Here is a 17,458-nt window from a genome sequence, read left to right on the forward strand (position 1 = left end):
GAGGCCCATTCCTCTCCCGCTGCAACGGTGAAAACTTCACCTCGACCTCACCAAATTCTGCATCCAACTCCGCCAAGACCTCTATTCCAACGCAACTTTCCATCAAAGCCATACTGCGCAGTCATCAAGCTGCAAACATTATTGTCTTCACAGCTGTCTTCGAGACTCACGATAAATACAATAACTTGCTATCGCTTTTGATGATCGTTAAACCTTGGCTTTCACCTTTGCCTCGTTCTATTTCTGCCTCAGACACTCAGGCATCCAGGCAGGCAGATTATCCACATTATCATGGCGCAGCGAGTAACTGGCCAGCGCTTTCGACAGCGCAAGCTTTCCACAAAGCAGAGCTTGCCAGTATTGCGAGAGAGCGAAGTTGACGGTCTCGTCGATGATGAAGCGCAAAGGCATGTCCCAAGAGTAGAAACTGGTGTTGAAAAGGCTGAAGAGACTGTGCGTAATAGCTCCTGATAATTTTTAAGATGCCTATCGTTGACAGCCAACAGGAACATCATCTGCAAGCTGTGATATCTGCTTCTGCCGCTGCTGCCGTGGGTGGCAAGGTTGCACAACTTTACATACCTACTCCTGATGTTGTGCAGAATGAGAAGCAGTACGACAAGCTTTATCCTAAAGCTTTCAAACAGCCTGCAACTTACATTCGTACCTCCTCGACCGTTGAGGACGGAACGGGATGTCCATACACTGCGGACCACAGTGATTTCGTATTTCTGAAGGTTGCGAACCAGAGGAACGAAAAGTTGAAATGCACCGTGGATGAGTTCGAGATATTGATGAATTCGTTTGAAGAGACAGCTGCTTCGAAACAGCCTTATGCTGCTGTCAGTAACGCTCCAGTACTTTCATATGACGACGTGGAAGCAGCGATGAGCGACGAAGTTCCCGAGGAAGCTCGGACATTCGCCAAAGTGGTATATGAGCATTGGAAGTCAAGGAGGGTAGCGAACGGTAATCGTTCATTGTCACCATCTTTGAAATTTGAGACCAATGTAGAAACGGACGACGCAGACCCCTATGTTTGCTTCAGACGCAGAGAGGTCCGGCAGACACGGAAGACTCGCGGCCGAGATGCACAAGCCACTGAAAAGTGCAATACATTAAGGTGGCAACTTGAGCAGGCTCGAGATCTCATGCGCAAGACTGTTATCAAGGTGCAAACAGATCATAAGGCGCTTCTGCTCGAGCGAGACGTGTTCCTGCAAAGGAAGGCCGTCAGGGAGATGAGACGAACCCTTAACATTAAAGGCGACGATGACGACCTCATCAACCAGAAAGTGAGTACCGGCAGACCATATCACAGTCACAGATTGTTGACACCTTCCAGCCTGCACAGAAGCCCAAGCCCAAGGCCGAGCCGAATATGGCACAGCGTGGTGTACCAGGTTTGGGTGTGAAGACGCCCTTGCCACGTGCTGACGGTCGTCCTTTCGACTCCGATCTTCTTTCCCTGCAAGACCAGAAGGCAAGAAAGAAGGAATCGATCACATCGTTTATCGATGACAACTTGAACAAGCATCAAGATTGGAACAAGGGATACGTCGATATGACTTGGCGACCAATAACTCCTCCTTTAGAGCAATCGTTGAAATCCACATTTAGGCCTGCAATCGTAGTCGCATTACCGACTCCACCCGCCTCCGAGGAAGGTGAGCCCATGGACATTGATGAGACAACTGTAGGCAAACGTCGTAGAGATTCTTTTGACGTGCAGTATGAAACGTCTCGCGTTCCTCCCTGGGAAAATCCAGAAAAGCGACCTTCATTTCGGCGTCGTACTGGTCGTGGTGGCCGTGTCATGATTGATCGCCGAGGCATTCAGCGAGATCGTGATAATGCCAATGAGTTCTATGCTCCGAGAGCCTACACTTCCCCGTCTCACAAAGAAAGCAAATCGCTGTACCCTGGACAGCGGGCACTTAAGCGGTCGTTTGGCGATCTAGAAATGTACGATCGACCTACGGCTAAGCGTCAGATAAGCGACCATGATGCTCATCGCACATTCGACCGGTTTAAATATGATAGAGACAGCGACGAGGACGAAGAGCTCTACGTTATCGATCCACATTCGGACTCACATATGAAGTACAGAGTCCTCATGGAGAGGTCAACTTCGACTCTTCAATTACGAAGAAGTCAAGGCGGACAGCCACCTGGCCATCATCGATCAGCGTCTGGGCAACACTTGATACCTCCACCAGCCTGAGTATTCTCTCAACCACCGATTCCCATCGTTTACTCGCAGGCGAATGTAGTTTCGGTGAAGAAGACGAGTTCAAAGTCTCGATTGCGAAAGGACAACCAGCCGCCTCGTAACTATCGATCGGCATGTGGGCAACATTTTACACACGCTCACATGAACATGGTCTCGCCTATTGTTTCTTCCCTTATTCCCATTCCCATCATCTCTTCCTTTTGGATGTTGTTCTGCTACAAGATACCACCTGTGTTTTAGCCCGGAGTTTTTGCTCATGTTCAATACTGGCGTGGGAGGCAATTTTGTATGTACATTAGAGAGTTGTCATCAGCTTGCTGAATGGCAGCGGCTAACCAGCGATGGTGTTCGTGGCAGTTGCGAGCGAGAACTTTGGCCTGTGTATCGGATGCGGATGTACTCTGTAGTAGGTACGGGTCGGCTATCACGCCGAAAAGTCGTGATTTTTGTCAGTAGAACTGAGACGTAAGATCTATCGCATACGCTGCACGCTTAGCCAACTTTACGTTTTTTGCTTGATCCATCATCAGTGTGAAATCTTGGATTACGTTTATGATCTTTCTCCGATTCGATCGCGGTGGCTTCCAGTCGTTGTAGAATTTGCTCAGCCTCTCTGAGTGCAGACTTCTCACCTAGTCGGACTTCCAGTGCCATTTGCATTCGGTATGAATGGCGTGATAGATTATTTTGAGTATGACTTGCGAGCAGTGAGCTGAGTGCGACTTCATCATCCTCAAAGGTTGTCGCGTATTGCATTGCACGATTCCTTACTAGCTTCGACAGTAGGCTGGCTACTTTCGAAGATATACTCCCAATCTTAGGGAGCTTCCCGCGCTCCTTCATTTGCTCAAAGTCTGCGGTAGGCATCAAAAGAGCCGCAATAACTGTGAGCAATTCAGGCGAGAAGATTTCCTGTATCGGCTCTCCGGGGACTGGTCGGCAAATATCATAGCCTGTGTCAATGATCCCCTCGCCGTCAAGGTACTCGAGCTACATGATGATTAGCGGGGCTCGGCATAGGTGACACCAAGGCAAAGATCACACATACTCTAGAATCTATCTCTTCGCGTGATATCGCGCCATTTTGGGCCACAGTATCAATTAGGATCTCATGCGAGACTTCAACAACGTCAAATTTGGCATAGTTCGAGGTGACGTATCCGTAGCGGCGCAACAGATCTGATCTGGGTAGCGGGCCGTAATCGTTGAAGATCTCCTCACCCGCAGCTATAGGCTTGATGGCCTTCATCACTAGTGCATCTTCCTGGTAGAAAAGTCTGGCCTGCGTTCAATGAGTAAGTTTTCGTGGGTAGAGAATCGGGCAAAATTACATTGTTTCGATCGGCGTCTGCGTTGAGCATGTCGGCTAGAGGAACCATTCCTTTCGGAAGGACCTCATCATCCTCATCAGAAGTGTATCCTTCCTCATCAAACTCTTTGTCTCCGTCTTTCTTCTCTATATCAAAAGCGTAGGCCATGATGGTTGAGGCCATGCGGTGAGCAAGGCTGAGCAGCTCCTCATCGGATATGAAGTTGCCATTCAGGAAGAGGATGGCGCCATTCGAATGAAATATAGGTAGTATCGTTTCGCGGAAGGTCTTGTCTGCCGAATCCCTCCCAATCTTGTTTCTGACTGCACTGGCTTGTAGTTCTTCCAACTCTTCTTGTGTCCAAAACATGAGAGTATCAAAAGTCAGAGGTAGGACGTCGAAGTATGGTTTCCAGGGTGAAGCGGAACCTTTCAGGTGCTCGTACATCATGACAAGGATCAGTGCGGTCCATGAATCTAGTTCTTCTAGAACTTGCGGTAGCTTTGCCGAAAGGTCTGAGTTCTCAGCAATGAGTATGACCTCGCGAGGGATAGTGAAGAGAATTTCGTCTTCAATGATGTCGCTTGTGGCAACTACATAGAGTCAGTCAGAGCTCATCTGGAAGTCAAAAGTAATTATGAAGGGAAGAGCTTCTTCGTTTTGCAAGACTTACCAACACCTCGCCCAGCATGTTGGCTCCGAAGGTCTGCCAAGGAAATCTTACTGTTGAGCGATACAGACGATGTAGACAGCCAGGACAGAAAGGCTTGGGACCTCTCCTCAAACTCAATCATATCGAGCTGCAATTATGAATTTGTGGGTGTAAAAAGCGGTGTCTTCCATAGAGTAGTCTTAAGTTGTAGTTACTAAATAAGATGGTCGGTAGGCGCACTCGCTAATGATGCAAAGTGGGTCCAACGGTCCAACGTCTCATTGGCTACGGGCATGATATTGGCAGAAGTCTCCAAAATCTAATTAGGTCGTTCCTCCTTATACTTGCGCATTGCCGCTTTTATCTTTTTATTCATCATGAGTTATTCTCAGCTAGGTATGGAAGATATCTAGAGCATATAGTCAAGACTATCTCGAACAAGATCTCGAGGTGGAGAGTAACTGGTCAGGGGCTCCGCCTGGACCTGGTGTAATGGCACAGAACTGAGAAAACTAATGTTAACAGCTTTAAATTGAATTTTTATTCCTTTCATAAGGGTTCCTATCACTAATAGAACTGTCAAAATTCATGTTTATCATTTATTCTGGGAAAAATCTGCACCTCAAATTTGCCTTACGAGTTAGCTAGTCCCCGGCTATAGAAGAGCTCTCTTATGTGGGGGACTTGTAGACCTTAGAGACTTGCTCTTTCATCTAACAAAGCCTCTTGAAATGCAAGATAAAATGTATTCCTTGAGTGGGAAGCTGAGTCCATTATACTTAAACTCACTGTTTCTATTTCACAAGTCATGTCTCCCGTTGATTCTTCTTCTTCGAATTACCCCAACTTACGTCTACATTAAACTTCGTTATCACAAGATCTACGTACACTAACCTATCACTTTTGAGATAATTCAAGTCTAAACTATACCCTGAACTGTGCTGAAGTAGCTTGGCTCTATATCATCTTGTCCTAAGGTAAACTTGGATTACTACAAGTATCCACTCTCTTTATATGAGCATTCGAATTTTGACCGGTGGACTTTCCTCCACTATTTTTGCTGATATATAACCCGATAAAAGTGATCGAATAAGCTTTCACAATAAGTTTTCGAAATGTTGGTACGAGGCATTCAATCATTTCGTTTCCAAGCAATAAGGCTCTCTGTCGCGTGCTCGCGTGATTTTCATCTTCCTGGTCAGGCTTCTCAGCCGTAACCTGTTCGATTTGACCCATATGTATCCGCATTCAACTGATACCGTGCTAGGACATTAGTCTGGTGAGTGACACTTCAGGCACATTTCAGGCAGTAAAGTGTCCTGGATTAATGTCCCTTCACTGTACGCAGGTACGTCCAACGTATATCTCACGCATAGTATATCACACACTACCTAGGTAAAATGCCATCTTAAGGTCGCTGCCGCATGCGCTGCAAGCTTTTTTATTTTGTCCGGTGTCATCGCCGCATCATATGTAAGGTCCTGATCGACTACATAGCGGAACCGTATCGAACATATCTTATCTCATAAAGAGCCAATCGTGTTCTACCTGATCGCTCCCGAGTCGCTCTTGGCGAGCTGACTTAGCCAACCCAGGTTTCGTGCTAGATGTCGATCATTGTCATCAAGGCAGAATATACAGTAAAAGGACTGCCAATACCCATGCATTCTGACGAGGCCCAAAAAGCACACCAATGAATCATCCAAACACCAGGTTTCGATCTGTGACGAGAACATAACAAGAAGAAATGCAGAAATAAAGATTGATAGGAAATGGCAGAAATGAAAAGGAGAATACAAAGGTACCGCGAATGACAAAGTGAACTCTTTAACTCGAGGTATGCAAACCATCCCAACGCCATCGAATCCCAGCTCAAATATCACAGTACACTCGTGCCGCCAATTTCAAATCGAAATGACCAAACTGCCTCTACCCCAGGCCAGTATTGCTGCCGTTGCTACCACTTAAATTCAACATCTGGCGAAGTCTAGATTCCATATCCTGGACATCTGGAGAAGCTGATGCGCCAGCTGAAGTTGCACGGTAGCCGGTTGGTTGAGTGGGATTATAGGGTGCTCTATCTGGTAAATTGGGAACCAGATCAACTGAGGATGCATGGTACTTATATAGTGGACCACTTGGAGATGGATTTGAGTAACGTGGCACAGGCTGCGTATATGCATTTTGATGGCCTCCCGGTATTGGACTTGCATTGGATATGTGCGACTTCAAGTAGTTTCTGGAGAATGCGGAGACGTCATGAGGCAAAGGACCAAAGCGGCCGGGAGAAGTAGGTGTTGGCACGGCGTCTCTGGATGATGCCGAATATCTTGGTTGCTGGGGCGATGCAATCTCTTGACGTAGACCTGACGATCGTTGCCTAGTGTCGCCTTGCGCAGCTTTGAACAGAGGCGACAGGTTCCGGTTCCCATAGTGGTATGTGTCAAGCATAGGAACCTGATCTTGCTGCTGCTGTACCGGAGTGGCAGGACCGGATGTGCTTCGGGAGCCTGGACCGGGACGGTTGAATGGAGAAGGACTGTGAAACTCTGGCACGTAGTCGGACCGGATTGGCGTGGCTTTGGCGCCTGTCTGAGGATCTCGTCCAGGGGGGCCAAATAATTTGGCTTTCAGAGATTGAGTCATATTCTCCTGATCATGATAGGGATTCCGGGCACGTGGGAGTGTCGAAGGAGAAGTTCTGGAACGATTCGACGCAAATATTTCGTTCGGGCTCCTAGGGTGACTTCCATGGCGAGAAGCATTGGCATCGCTTCCTTCAAGTTCTATAGGGAACAACCTTCCAGACCCGGCTGAAGGCTGTCGATTGTGTTGCCGGGACAAACCACCGAAAGAACTTTCGCGTGAGTCAGTCCGGTCGAGGGTGCTGCTATTTGGTGTCAAGACCCCACTACTTCTTTTCGCTTTCTGTTCTCGGTCTGAATTGAATAGGAAATCCAAAGGTGACTCCTCGTTCCGTGGCGGTACGGAGATTTCTTCCCCAACAGGTGGTGGACTTCTTCTTTGATCTGCCTCCATACGGGCCTGGAGGCCGGATTCGTTCACATCGGCAGGCACTGATTTCGAAAAGAACCTTGGCTTCGGAAGAGTCGAAGGTGCAGGAGAAGCATGAAACGTAGGACCAGCGTATGCCATCGGTTTGGGACCAGGCGTTGTAGCAGGTACCGGCTCTGGTACAACAGCATGGCCAGAATGTCTGTACGGTGGCGAGCCATACCCTTCGTTCCCATGATATGGGCTTCTTTTTGGTTTGGGAGGGCGCTTACGCTTCATGTTCTGGGCGCTCTCGGAGCCCGCGACACCATCATCGGTCACATTGCCCGTCGTTTGGTTTTCCACATCGGTATTGGAATCGACCACCTGAGATTCGGAATGATAATTCTGATCATGGTTGTGTTTGTTGCTCTTCTGGCGATTTCTGTTCGACCGTACTGGGGTTGTATGTGACGTGTTGGGTTCGCCTATCGTCTCGTCGGTGGAATTGTGATGTTTCACGCGAGGAGCCTTTTGAGGCGGTGTCAAGACCTTTGTGGACATGTGAGGCAAGCGCAGACCTTGATCAAGTCGCGCAGTTTCCAATGAACCGGTGATGTGTAGGACAAGACGACAGGAGCAATATAATGGTCTTTATCGTTGAGGTTGGCGTGGTTTAGGCGGACACGTTGTAGGTGAACGATGCAGGTACTGTGAATTTGAGTATGAATAATAGATTTCTAGTCGAAGAAGTTGAATGTCGGAGGGTTTTAAAGGATTAGTGAAGATCATATCTGTGAATGTTCTTGTTGAGACGTAAGAAGTGTCGTCGTCGCTGGTCAGAGAAGCTGGAAACAAGCGGCCTTTTGGCTGCCCAGCATTGCGCCCAATCCAGCTTCCTCTAGCGGGGTTTGCTCGGAATGCAGACATAGCCCAGGCATAATAATAGAGCTATTCTGGTAAGGCTGAAAGCAACCTTATACATAATTACGTCCCCGCCGTCGTCACTACGTACTCGCGACAGTTAAGTGGCGTGCGTAAATGTTTCTGAAGATCTTAGGGATATTCTCCTCCGCAACACCTCACCTCGCCTCATATCCCTGCAAACTCGACTCTTGAAGCTCGCTAGGAATACAGCCAGGCACCCACGCTCATCGCATTTACTTGCCTACAGGCTCATCGCTGAAGCCTAGCTCCTCCACCTTACAAAAGCTTCGACATCACAGAATACAATACACTTCGCAACACATACACAAATATGGCCGACGTGGATATGACTGATGCACCTGCATCGGCGGCGCCCACCAAAGTCAAGTCATCAAAGTCCGGTGCCAGCGGAGAAGGAGCTGCGGATGGCAAGAAGCGTTTCGAGGTCAAGAAGGTCAGGACTCTTTATGAACTTACTGTCGAACACTGTTTGACATTTATAGTGGAATGCCGTTGCGCTATGGGCCTGGGATATTGTCGTCGATAATTGTGCGATTTGCCGCAACCACATCATGGATCTGTGCATCGAATGCCAGGCCAATCAAGCTTCGGCTACCAGTGAAGAATGCACAGTCGCCTGGGGAATCTGTAACGTATGCCGAAATCATACAGTCCTCCGAGTTCTATCTAATCATTCGTAGCACGCGTTCCACTTCCATTGCATCTCACGTTGGCTTAAGACCCGTCAAGTATGTCCGCTGGATAACAGAGACTGGGAGTTTCAAAAATACGGAAGGTAGAGAATCTGGGTCTGGATATGGTTACGACCATGATACTGAAGCCAACAACGGACTCTGGGAGCTGTCCGACTGTTGAGCCTGACATGGTCGACTGAAGCTCATGCATGGCTTTATGGCGTTAAACAGGCAAGTGGAATGGCGGTATGGCGGTATGGCGGTATGGCGGGTGACAAGGACATCATGGAGCACCACAAGATGCCACCAACACAACAGAGGAGATGTGCAAATAGTACTTCAGCGTATTTTACGCTGCTCTTGAACCAAAGTATCGTCTTAAATAGCCGTGCTCCCAATTTCTCTCAGTTCACTTTCTTGCCATTTACTTGTATGTTGATCCCCGAGGTACCACCGCTCTGTCTCGGCAACCATGCGATAGGATGTTTGTTGTATAGGGGCCATGGTGGAACGACAGCGAGGAAGGTGAGGGCAGCTCCGCCGAGTCCGATGTACAGTGTTGAAGCGATGTCCTGGGCGATATACCCGTAGAGAAAGGCGATAATCTGTCATCGCGTTAAATTGAAGCTAGGTTGAAACCTCCGAGCCCGATCTTACCCCAGATATAGCCAGTAGGGCTGTGGTTAGAAGTTCAGCCAACCGTTGACCCTCAAAGTCCTAGAAGCATGGTTAGTGAAGGCAATGTCGCTGAAGATGGGGATGGACATACGATCTGACCTTCCAGGGCATCGCGCACATTCTCCAGCAGTTCGTCAGCCATTCTGGTTGTATGCGGGTGTTTGTAAGAGAGCTTTCTGGTGTGAGCTGGTGAGGTCAATGTGGCCCTTGGAGTTGAATGAACCCTTCTCGTACGCTGACTTAGGCGTAGTTTGTATCCCGCTTTCAGCCTTACCTGGGTGATAACACGACCGCCGCATCATCACTGGAGTTGCAATGCGCAACTCAACATCCCCTCTTTGATTAAGTTGAGTGGCTCTCAAGATGCCAGTGAGTACCATCAGGAGTGCTCCCTGTCTTATCCCATATTTAACAACTTGTCAGGCCTATCACTCTGTGTTCCTCGATGAGCCCAACCAGCAATTAGCAGGTATATGCCTATTCAACCCCTCCTAAATCTCAACCTTCACCCGGTCTCTCGCCATCTCTACTTTATACGCTCTCTGACGATCCCAAGGAAACTTTGCCCTCCTCCCACTCCGCACACGTACCCGCGGTCCGGCCCTGCAACTCCCGCCACTCCCCGCCGGCGAATCCGACCTCACAATCGATGCCTCGCACGAATCCTATGACCCGCTCGACGAGATCCTTTCACTCTTCCGCGCCAATACCTTCTTCCGCAACTTTGAGATCAAGGGTCCCGCTGATCGCGTGCTCATCTATGGAATTCTGTACATTAGCGAGATTCTAGGCAAGATCCGCCCGGGCATGAGCAGGAGAGAGGCTGAAAAGGCGGTCATGACGGTTGCGTTGGACAACAACTTTGCGGTACCGGGCGATGTGGGATTTCCGCTAAACCAAGCCTTTGAGGCACCCAGAGAGCGGAATGAGGTAGATGCGCTGAGGGGTTATATGGGCCAAATGAGGCAGGAATTAGCGGTGAGGTTACTAAACAGGGTCTACGCGGACGGAGACAGTCCGAGTAAAGTATGTTTCGAAAAGAGATACTCTGCGCACGTGTGCTGACAGGTTATAGTGGTGGCTGAGTTTTACGAAAAGAAAATTCATGGGCAAGCAACTGTGAGGGTTACAATGAGGTCGGAAGTGGAAATGGGAATTACGCATAAAGCGTGCTGGCAAGGGCCTCAGAGTATGGCCAAAATAGGTAAGCTTTTATGGCAAAGTCCCAGCAGCAATACAAACATCACAAAGCATTGTATACTCTGGACGTGTTCTTAACTTTTCATTGTGTGCTATGATGCATCTGCCATACTGGCATCGCCATCTGCAGGTGAGTCGAGCACTGACGTATCATCTTCTCCTGGATTAGTCTTCTTAGCTGCGCCATTCAAGATTGGCACTGAATCTTCAGGAGCTGTCTTCCTCTTTTTCGTAAATCTGCCTCTCGCTTCCACCTTACCATCCACGGGGAACACTCGCATAGCCGTGAACAAATATCCTTCAGCAAGACCCCTACTCATCATCATAGGGTGCGTTCTACCAGGTAAAACCTGCCATTGCCGAGCTCTCACAGTCTGTAACATAGGCCCTAATAGCAGTGTGGGATTGACAGGGAAGTCGGTCTCATCAATGGGGTTGCCTTGAGCAATTTCCTGCATATACGGCGCCTTGCGATCCTTCGAATAAAGATCCATGAGCTCAGCCAACGATTCCACGTTGGGCGAGTACACGACGACTTGCGCCCCACCCCTGAGCAGCGGCACTGTGTGCTTGAGGATGTCCTTTATATCCATAGTGCTAGCTATTACGATTCCATCAAAGCCGCCGGCGCGGGTTTCATTGACCACGCGTGTAACTTTCTCCCAGCGTCGTCGCTTGCGGTAGTATGTTCCCCGCTTGCCGGCTTTCCAGGAGGCGAGAGTATCAGGGGATACTTCTTCCGGCTCTTCGTATCCAGCATCTTCTTCGGGATGCAGCAGTTGTAGCCACGATATCGTCTTCAGGTGTTGGTAGAACGGATGCGTTGTGACAGTGGCTGATGTGTCGTACCCAAAGTACTTTAGGAGGCCGAGGTTGGGTTGCGCCGCCGAGTGTATGACAGTGAGAGTATTGGTTTTGGCGGACATTTCGGGGACAAAGTTGTAGTTCCGCCGTCGCCTAGGGGGCTGGTCTATCGAAAGATCTTCTTTCTGTGTCTCAGCTCGCGCTGCTGGTTGCTCTGTATTCTCTGGTTGTTCTTGTGCAACATCATGATGCACGTCATGCGCCCCTTGCTCCTGCTCTGTTTGGTCCTCGTCCCAATCGCCATTCTCGTCGTCTTCTCCAGAATACAGAATTCCCATTCTCTCCGCAAGGGATGCGACCAAAATGCCCCCTGTGTCGTCAATGCAGAGCCACCTGCCGCCTCCTATTATGCCACTGCCGTCTTCTGAAGGATATATCCTCTGCGATCCGCCATAGTGAATGTTTGCCCAGCTGTTTATGAGGCCGAGAATCTCCTCCCGCACTTCCATTATCCGTACCGCCTGAATATCCAACATGGTGTTGACAAGCATCGCAACATCTAGCGGTAAGATTGTCACGCGCTTCATATATTTCTTCGACTTCCTTAGAGTATATTTGGCCAGTGAGAACGATGTCTTCTCGTCCAGAGCATTATGCGAAGCCATGATCTTAGCAATTATATCTTTCCCTGAGCCTGAGCCTGCCTTCTTGAGCTCTTCAATCTCTTCGTAGGTCAATGCCTGCCGTGACGCATCGTCCACCGTCAGGCGATTGTTGCGCATGAGGACCTCGCCATTTTCGCCTACAATGTCAAATTCGACGCCGCCGTTTGTTATTTCTACCTTTTCCTCCCTTGAGTCGGCAACGCTTGCCGTGGGTTCTGTAATTGCATCGGCATGAAGCTCCGAGGCAGGAACAATGCGTAGCTGTGTAGCGATTCTATTCTTCTCGTCGTGCTCAAGCTCAACGAGCTCGAATGTTACGTGATAAGGGCGGCCAATGAGAAGATTCGTGGGAAACGAACCATACTTCCCTATTGAGATAATACTGCAGATCTATATAAGCTTGTATTCGAGCAGGAGGTGTGCACGCATGCGCTTGAGATCGCGTCTCTTAACGTACGTGTTAGGTACAATCTCCGTAACCTTTAACACACCTGAAGGTAAACGGAGACAGACATAGGTATTCGGGCGGATATATGAATGCATCGTCAGGGCCAGAGTAGGTTAGGTAGTGAGTGAAGAGCCAGGCATCGGGATAGGAATAGGGATCCACTTCCGTGCTTCCGTGTTTCTGCGTCGCGGCGACACAGTCGAAAAGTTCTGCAAACCGTATACTTAAAGAATGGATCGTATAGATATTCTTTAGCGTGGGAGCTTTAAAGCTGTGGCGCCCACGCTTTGATTGGACGGACACTACTCATGCAAGAGTCGGCAGAGGGTTTCACGCGGACACCAATTAGGACAGGGCTGAGCTGCACCGCCACAGCTAGTTTGATCCCTAAGACCAAGACCCAGCACGCAGCACTTCGTCATCGTAAATCGGATCCGAGCAGTACAACAGGAACATAATATCTTCTAAGCTCCATGCGCCACGTTGGAGCCAACAATCTAGGCGTCGCATTCACAATCACACTAAAGTAAGCTCACAACCTACACGCGGGGCGAGTCGTGGATTACCCAGGCCACGCAAGCTTTACAGGCCAACATACGCAACATTCATCCTCGTGTTTCCGCCACCCTACCTCGACTCTCGTGTACCTCGTACCCTGTTCTACCCGTCTCTCATATCGAACCTCATATACAGGCCTTGCTCCTTCACTATTGCGAACAATTCATGATCAACGCATATCCCATATGTGCTAGCGGAGCATTCATACGGTAGGCTGCCCCGCAAGACCACCTCGCAACACTGCCACCCAACATTGCAGTCTCTCGTCGAGTATAGCCCAATTGACTAATGGGTCATAGCACTATTTCCACCTCACGCCTCTTAGACACGGTCTTATAAAGATGGTCAGTCGGAAGCCAGTCGCCGACAATCTCGTTCCAAAACCGCTGTCCCAAGCCATCAACAACCCTCCGTACCCGATCAGTCCGACTGAAGACCATGCGCCGATGTCACAATCTCCTGCGACCGAAACACAAGATATAACTCTTCACAATGCATCCGCAAGTCCGGAGACCCCTGCTTCTACATTGGAGACTTTGAAGCAGCTCCACGAACAGACTGATCCTAAGCAAAACCAGTCGGACTCGGATGATGATCACGAATGGGATTCGGATTTCGAAGAGATTGATGTAGATGAAGCCCCAAGAAAGCACGATTTGCCTGCAGCACTTAAAGTTGGTGGCTTGGCGTCTCCGAGACCACAGCCAGGTAGCCTCCCCTCGACACTGCGCGTTGGACCACCGGAAGGTGTGCCTAAGATATTTCGAGAGAGTCCTGATCCCACGCCACCCCTCGTTGAGCCATCTAGCTATACTGCGAGTACCACATCTAGCCAAGGTCTGCCTTTGCAGTCTCATAATCCCTACCTTAGTTACCAATCTACAGGACAATCAAGTGTGTCTAGTAAGGATGGTCTCGCCCAGCCTATCAAGACAGGTATGGCTGCAACGAATCCGTGGGCTGCCAGCTTGGCTGCGGTAGAGCTACCATCGCAGCGGACGCCCGTTGAAGAAGTATCAAGACTTTCTATGAGTGGACTTGAAGTCCACGACGCGGACGATTCGCCTGGGACAAGTCACGCCCCAATAATCCCTAGCAGAGCTGAGGAACAATTAAAACGCCAAAACTCAAGTCCCTGGGATCCTGGCATGGATATATCGTCATTGGATGCCTTTAGCTCGCGTAACCATCGCCTGCCTTCTACGCAGGAAAATGATGAGAATCCGCAAACTCGAACTTGGCAGGAGCAGCAAGATTGGGAGCGCAGAGAACGTGAAAAACAACAAATGGAGCTGGCGGCCGCAGCCGAAAGAGCACAAAAGCGCCAAGCAGAACAGAACGCCGAAGATGAATGGTTCAGAGGAGAAGCTGCTTTTAGTGCATCTCATTCAGCACATCAGCCGTCTCTACTCGATCAAGCTCTTCCTTTGCCACCACGGAATGATGCTGGGCCAATAAGACCACACGTCAACACCGACGGTCAGCCAACCAGCAGACCTGAGATTGAAACACCTAGCACGAGATCCCAAAGGCAACGCAAAGAGCATTATCAGATCAAGCATATGCGATGGTACGATGCCAAGAAGCAAGGATTCCGACCAGCACCCATTCTTACACAAAATACGAATGGACCCTGCCCCTTACTTGGTCTTGTCAACGCTCTGGTCCTGTCGACGCCTCATGGAGAGGAAACGGCTTTGATAGAAACGCTACGAACCCGTGAACAAGTCAGCCTGGGACTCTTATTGGATGCTGTGTTCGATGAACTGATGTCAGGTCGACGAGGAGATGCTGCGCAACAGCTTCCAGACGTTGGTGATTTGTATTCGTTTCTCGTAACATTACATACCGGTATGAATGTCAATCCACGTTTCGTCAAGGCCGATGGTGCACCAACTCGAGCGCCAAGCGGATTCGAGAGCACGAAAGAGCTACGGATGTATAGCACGTTCAACATCCCATTGATCCATGGCTGGCTTCCGCCAAGTGAGTCTCGAGCATACGCCGCATTTGACAGGATAGCCCAGACGTACGAAGATGCACAGAACGTCCAGTTCCACGAAGAGGAGTTAGAGACAAAGCTACAGGCCCAAGGCCTGACACCTCAAGAGCAGGATATGTTTCAGGATTTACAGTCCATTAAGGACTTCTTCCGCACTTGGCCAACGCAACTTACAGAATACGGGCTAGACGTCATCACGCAGAATATTAAGCCTGGCCAAGTGGCTATCCTGTTTCGGAACGATCATTTTTCAACACTGTATAAAGAGCCACGCACGGGGCGAATCTTCACGCTTGTCACCGATGCAGGCTATTCCCGCCATGAAGAGATCGTATGGGAAAGTCTTGTAGACGTGCATGGTCGAGGTAGCGAATTGTTCTCGGGCGACTTCAGACCAGTAGGTAATATGTCAGACGCCAATACTGTTAGCAATGAGGCCGAGGAACGCCCGATCAGGAGTTTACTGGATGCCGATGATGATCAAGGTTGGCAAGCCGTAAGGAACAACCGAAGCGGTCAGCCTCGGCCACAAGATCCCGCGCCTCTCACAGGCTCCACTATAGAACCGACCGCAGGATCGCCTCCCGCTGCTTCAACAGAACAGGAAGATCATGATCTTGCTCTAGCTTTACAGCTCCAGGAAGAAGAAGAGGATCGACATCGCCGAGATTTAGCAGCTCGAAGACGACGCGAGAACGAGCTATCTGAGCAGTTCATATCTTCGAGCAATGGCAGAGATGGCACCGGTGCCTCCCCAGCTGGACTAGGTGGGCCGCAGATTCGACCGATGATCCCACCTCGAAGAACTCACAACAACAATGGAGGCAATGGTGCTGTATCAGCTCCATCTGATGGACATGAAGATGCGCCGCCCCCGACGTACGAACAAGCGGCAGCTGGTCGTCCTTATAACCCGCCTCGCACACACCCAGCGAGTGCCCATGCACCGATACAGCCTGCTCGGCCTGTAGCTACGAACCAAAGTGCATATACTCAGGCGAGTGGAGTCGGTGGTAGGAGGAGAGCTTCTGGACCAGGTCTTATAAGCCAAGTTCCCGGAAGTCGTTTACCGGGGCGCCGTCCGATGTCGAGTGTAGGCCCAAATCAGCTGGGTCAAGGCCATGCTGCTACCGGTGAAGACCGCGAGAAGTGCATTGTCATGTAAGATAGATTTTGGTCTGGATCTGAGCATTACTAGCGAGCGTTAAGAGGTCTTGGTGTGCATAGGGTCTGCTTTTCAAGTGTTTGAGTTTCCTTCCTATACCCAGCGTTGATAGACGTAGCGACGTCATAGTTCCACAGGTTCTTGGACTTTATCTCATCTACGCTGACCTCAGCTCTGCATTGCTTCCTGTAGCCCATTTGCGTAGTCAAAGGGAACTGCTCCTGTGATGGTCGGCATCCGCACGTTGCGCAAGACTTTGAAAGGGTCTAGAACTGTCCATGGCTTCCCATTCGACTCTGCTTGGATGGGAATTGACCGCAAACGTCGTATTTGCCCCTGATTTGAATCGAGAAGATAAATGTGTAGCCTATGCAAAGGCTTGCTTTCCGTCGCCGACGCCATCACAGACACCAGCATCGATACCTGTTGCCTCAATCCAGCGGGCAATCCGGGCCCACCACAATTATACTTGACCATACCTATATTACATAAGCTTTAAAGCCCGCAGGGCATCAATCTCTCGACACAAAGACCTACCAGTATAACTATCCACCTGTTCCACATGTACAACATAGTTCCTAATCCTTGCCAGATACCCAATTCTAAATCCCAAAAACGGCAAGTCGCGATTTGGCATAAGATTACTCGCGAGCACAATCCAGCGATAAGCAAACTTGATACAATTATAGCTTATATTGATGACGAAAGTATTTGTGCCATACATCTGATCGGCGCATTCGAAGTGCATTTGCTTGTTCACGGCGAGGAGGGATGTGCAGCCTCGCTGCCAGACGATGCCGTTGTCTATAGGTTTGGAGCGCACATCGGAGAAGTTTTTTTCAAGGAAATCGGTGCTGGGATACTCCGAGGGAAAGGGGGAGCGCAGCGAGGGAAAACGAGATTTGGTGGAGGTGTCTTGGGTTATGGTGGTTGTGCTGGGAAGGAGATGGGCGTAGATCTGTTGGCGAATTTCGAGAGGGAGTGTGAAGAACAGGGGGCTCTGAGGTTGCTGGGATACGAAAGACATGGCGTTGGTATTCTCTAGTAATGCTGTCTATGTCGAATGGAAGGTTGATGTGCTATTGCAAACATGTTGATATCGCGGGAGCAACGTGCACGACATGAGG

At 49.5% G+C, this 17,458-nt stretch overlaps 10 protein-coding genes across 10 annotated transcripts; 4 read left to right on the top strand and 6 right to left on the bottom strand.

The window, feature by feature from the left end:
- The first annotated feature begins 202 nt into the window (after nucleotides 1-202).
- EJ05DRAFT_89392 (uncharacterized protein) lies at nucleotides 203-2,357 on the top strand. The gene is made up of 3 exons (XM_033750041.1): nucleotides 203-453; nucleotides 507-1,295; nucleotides 1,346-2,357. Exons 1-3 carry the CDS (start codon nucleotides 292-294, stop codon nucleotides 2,222-2,224), a joined length of 1,830 nt encoding a protein of 609 aa, XP_033598534.1. The 5' UTR covers nucleotides 203-291; the 3' UTR covers nucleotides 2,225-2,357.
- Nucleotides 2,358-2,536: 179 nt separating this feature from the next.
- Nucleotides 2,537-4,418, bottom strand: EJ05DRAFT_89397 (SET domain-containing protein). Its single transcript, XM_033750042.1, has 4 exons — nucleotides 4,217-4,418; nucleotides 3,565-4,136; nucleotides 3,282-3,515; nucleotides 2,537-3,223 (listed from the first exon to the last, which is right to left on the bottom strand). The coding sequence occupies exons 1-4, from the start codon at nucleotides 4,335-4,337 to the stop codon at nucleotides 2,726-2,728; spliced, it is 1,425 nt and encodes a 474-aa protein (XP_033598535.1). The 5' UTR covers nucleotides 4,338-4,418; the 3' UTR covers nucleotides 2,537-2,725.
- Nucleotides 4,419-5,591: 1,173 nt separating this feature from the next.
- On the bottom strand, nucleotides 5,592-6,171 carry EJ05DRAFT_89589 (uncharacterized protein). Its single transcript, XM_033750044.1, has one exon. The coding sequence runs from the start codon at nucleotides 6,043-6,045 to the stop codon at nucleotides 5,740-5,742; it is 306 nt and encodes a 101-aa protein (XP_033598536.1). The 5' UTR covers nucleotides 6,046-6,171; the 3' UTR covers nucleotides 5,592-5,739.
- Nucleotides 5,673-8,093, bottom strand: EJ05DRAFT_89427 (uncharacterized protein). Its single transcript, XM_033750043.1, has one exon. The coding sequence runs from the start codon at nucleotides 7,751-7,753 to the stop codon at nucleotides 6,125-6,127; it is 1,629 nt and encodes a 542-aa protein (XP_033598537.1). The 5' UTR covers nucleotides 7,754-8,093; the 3' UTR covers nucleotides 5,673-6,124.
- Nucleotides 8,094-8,142: 49 nt separating this feature from the next.
- On the top strand, nucleotides 8,143-9,219 carry EJ05DRAFT_478121 (RING-box protein 1). Its single transcript, XM_033744389.1, has 3 exons — nucleotides 8,143-8,570; nucleotides 8,620-8,769; nucleotides 8,818-9,219. The coding sequence occupies exons 1-3, from the start codon at nucleotides 8,448-8,450 to the stop codon at nucleotides 8,914-8,916; spliced, it is 372 nt and encodes a 123-aa protein (XP_033598538.1). The 5' UTR covers nucleotides 8,143-8,447; the 3' UTR covers nucleotides 8,917-9,219.
- Nucleotides 8,820-9,694, bottom strand: EJ05DRAFT_539895 (microsomal signal peptidase-like protein 12 kDa subunit). Its single transcript, XM_033749555.1, has 3 exons — nucleotides 9,581-9,694; nucleotides 9,469-9,528; nucleotides 8,820-9,416 (listed from the first exon to the last, which is right to left on the bottom strand). Exons 1-3 carry the CDS (start codon nucleotides 9,629-9,631, stop codon nucleotides 9,216-9,218), a joined length of 312 nt encoding a protein of 103 aa, XP_033598539.1. The 5' UTR covers nucleotides 9,632-9,694; the 3' UTR covers nucleotides 8,820-9,215.
- A 158-nt stretch (nucleotides 9,695-9,852) lies between these two features.
- EJ05DRAFT_539896 (ARP2/3 complex subunit Arc18) lies at nucleotides 9,853-10,693 on the top strand (the record flags this gene model as incomplete). The annotated part of the gene is made up of 4 exons (XM_033749556.1): nucleotides 9,853-9,858; nucleotides 9,913-9,958; nucleotides 10,046-10,515; nucleotides 10,565-10,693. The coding sequence occupies 4 exons, from the start codon at nucleotides 9,853-9,855 to the stop codon at nucleotides 10,610-10,612; spliced, it is 570 nt and encodes a 189-aa protein (XP_033598540.1). The 3' UTR covers nucleotides 10,613-10,693.
- Nucleotides 10,659-12,863, bottom strand: EJ05DRAFT_478125 (adenine-N(1)--methyltransferase non-catalytic subunit trm6). Its single transcript, XM_033744390.1, has 2 exons — nucleotides 12,616-12,863; nucleotides 10,659-12,540 (listed from the first exon to the last, which is right to left on the bottom strand). Exons 1-2 carry the CDS (start codon nucleotides 12,699-12,701, stop codon nucleotides 10,782-10,784), a joined length of 1,845 nt encoding a protein of 614 aa, XP_033598541.1. The 5' UTR covers nucleotides 12,702-12,863; the 3' UTR covers nucleotides 10,659-10,781.
- Nucleotides 12,864-13,033: 170 nt separating this feature from the next.
- On the top strand, nucleotides 13,034-16,808 carry EJ05DRAFT_539897 (uncharacterized protein). The gene is made up of 2 exons (XM_033749557.1): nucleotides 13,034-13,373; nucleotides 13,464-16,808. Exon 2 carries the CDS (start codon nucleotides 13,506-13,508, stop codon nucleotides 16,329-16,331), a length of 2,826 nt encoding a protein of 941 aa, XP_033598542.1. The 5' UTR covers nucleotides 13,034-13,373; nucleotides 13,464-13,505; the 3' UTR covers nucleotides 16,332-16,808.
- Nucleotides 16,500-17,364, bottom strand: EJ05DRAFT_512652 (uncharacterized protein; the record flags this gene model as incomplete). The annotated part of the gene is made up of 2 exons (XM_033748356.1): nucleotides 16,869-17,364; nucleotides 16,500-16,810 (listed from the first exon to the last, which is right to left on the bottom strand). The coding sequence occupies exons 1-2, from the start codon at nucleotides 17,356-17,358 to the stop codon at nucleotides 16,500-16,502; spliced, it is 801 nt and encodes a 266-aa protein (XP_033598543.1). The 5' UTR covers nucleotides 17,359-17,364.
- Nucleotides 17,365-17,458: the final 94 nt, after the last annotated feature.

Source organism: Pseudovirgaria hyperparasitica (genome assembly GCF_010093815.1).
Source record: "Pseudovirgaria hyperparasitica strain CBS 121739 unplaced genomic scaffold EJ05scaffold_12, whole genome shotgun sequence".
NCBI lineage: Eukaryota > Fungi > Ascomycota > Dothideomycetes > Acrospermales > Acrospermaceae > Pseudovirgaria > Pseudovirgaria hyperparasitica.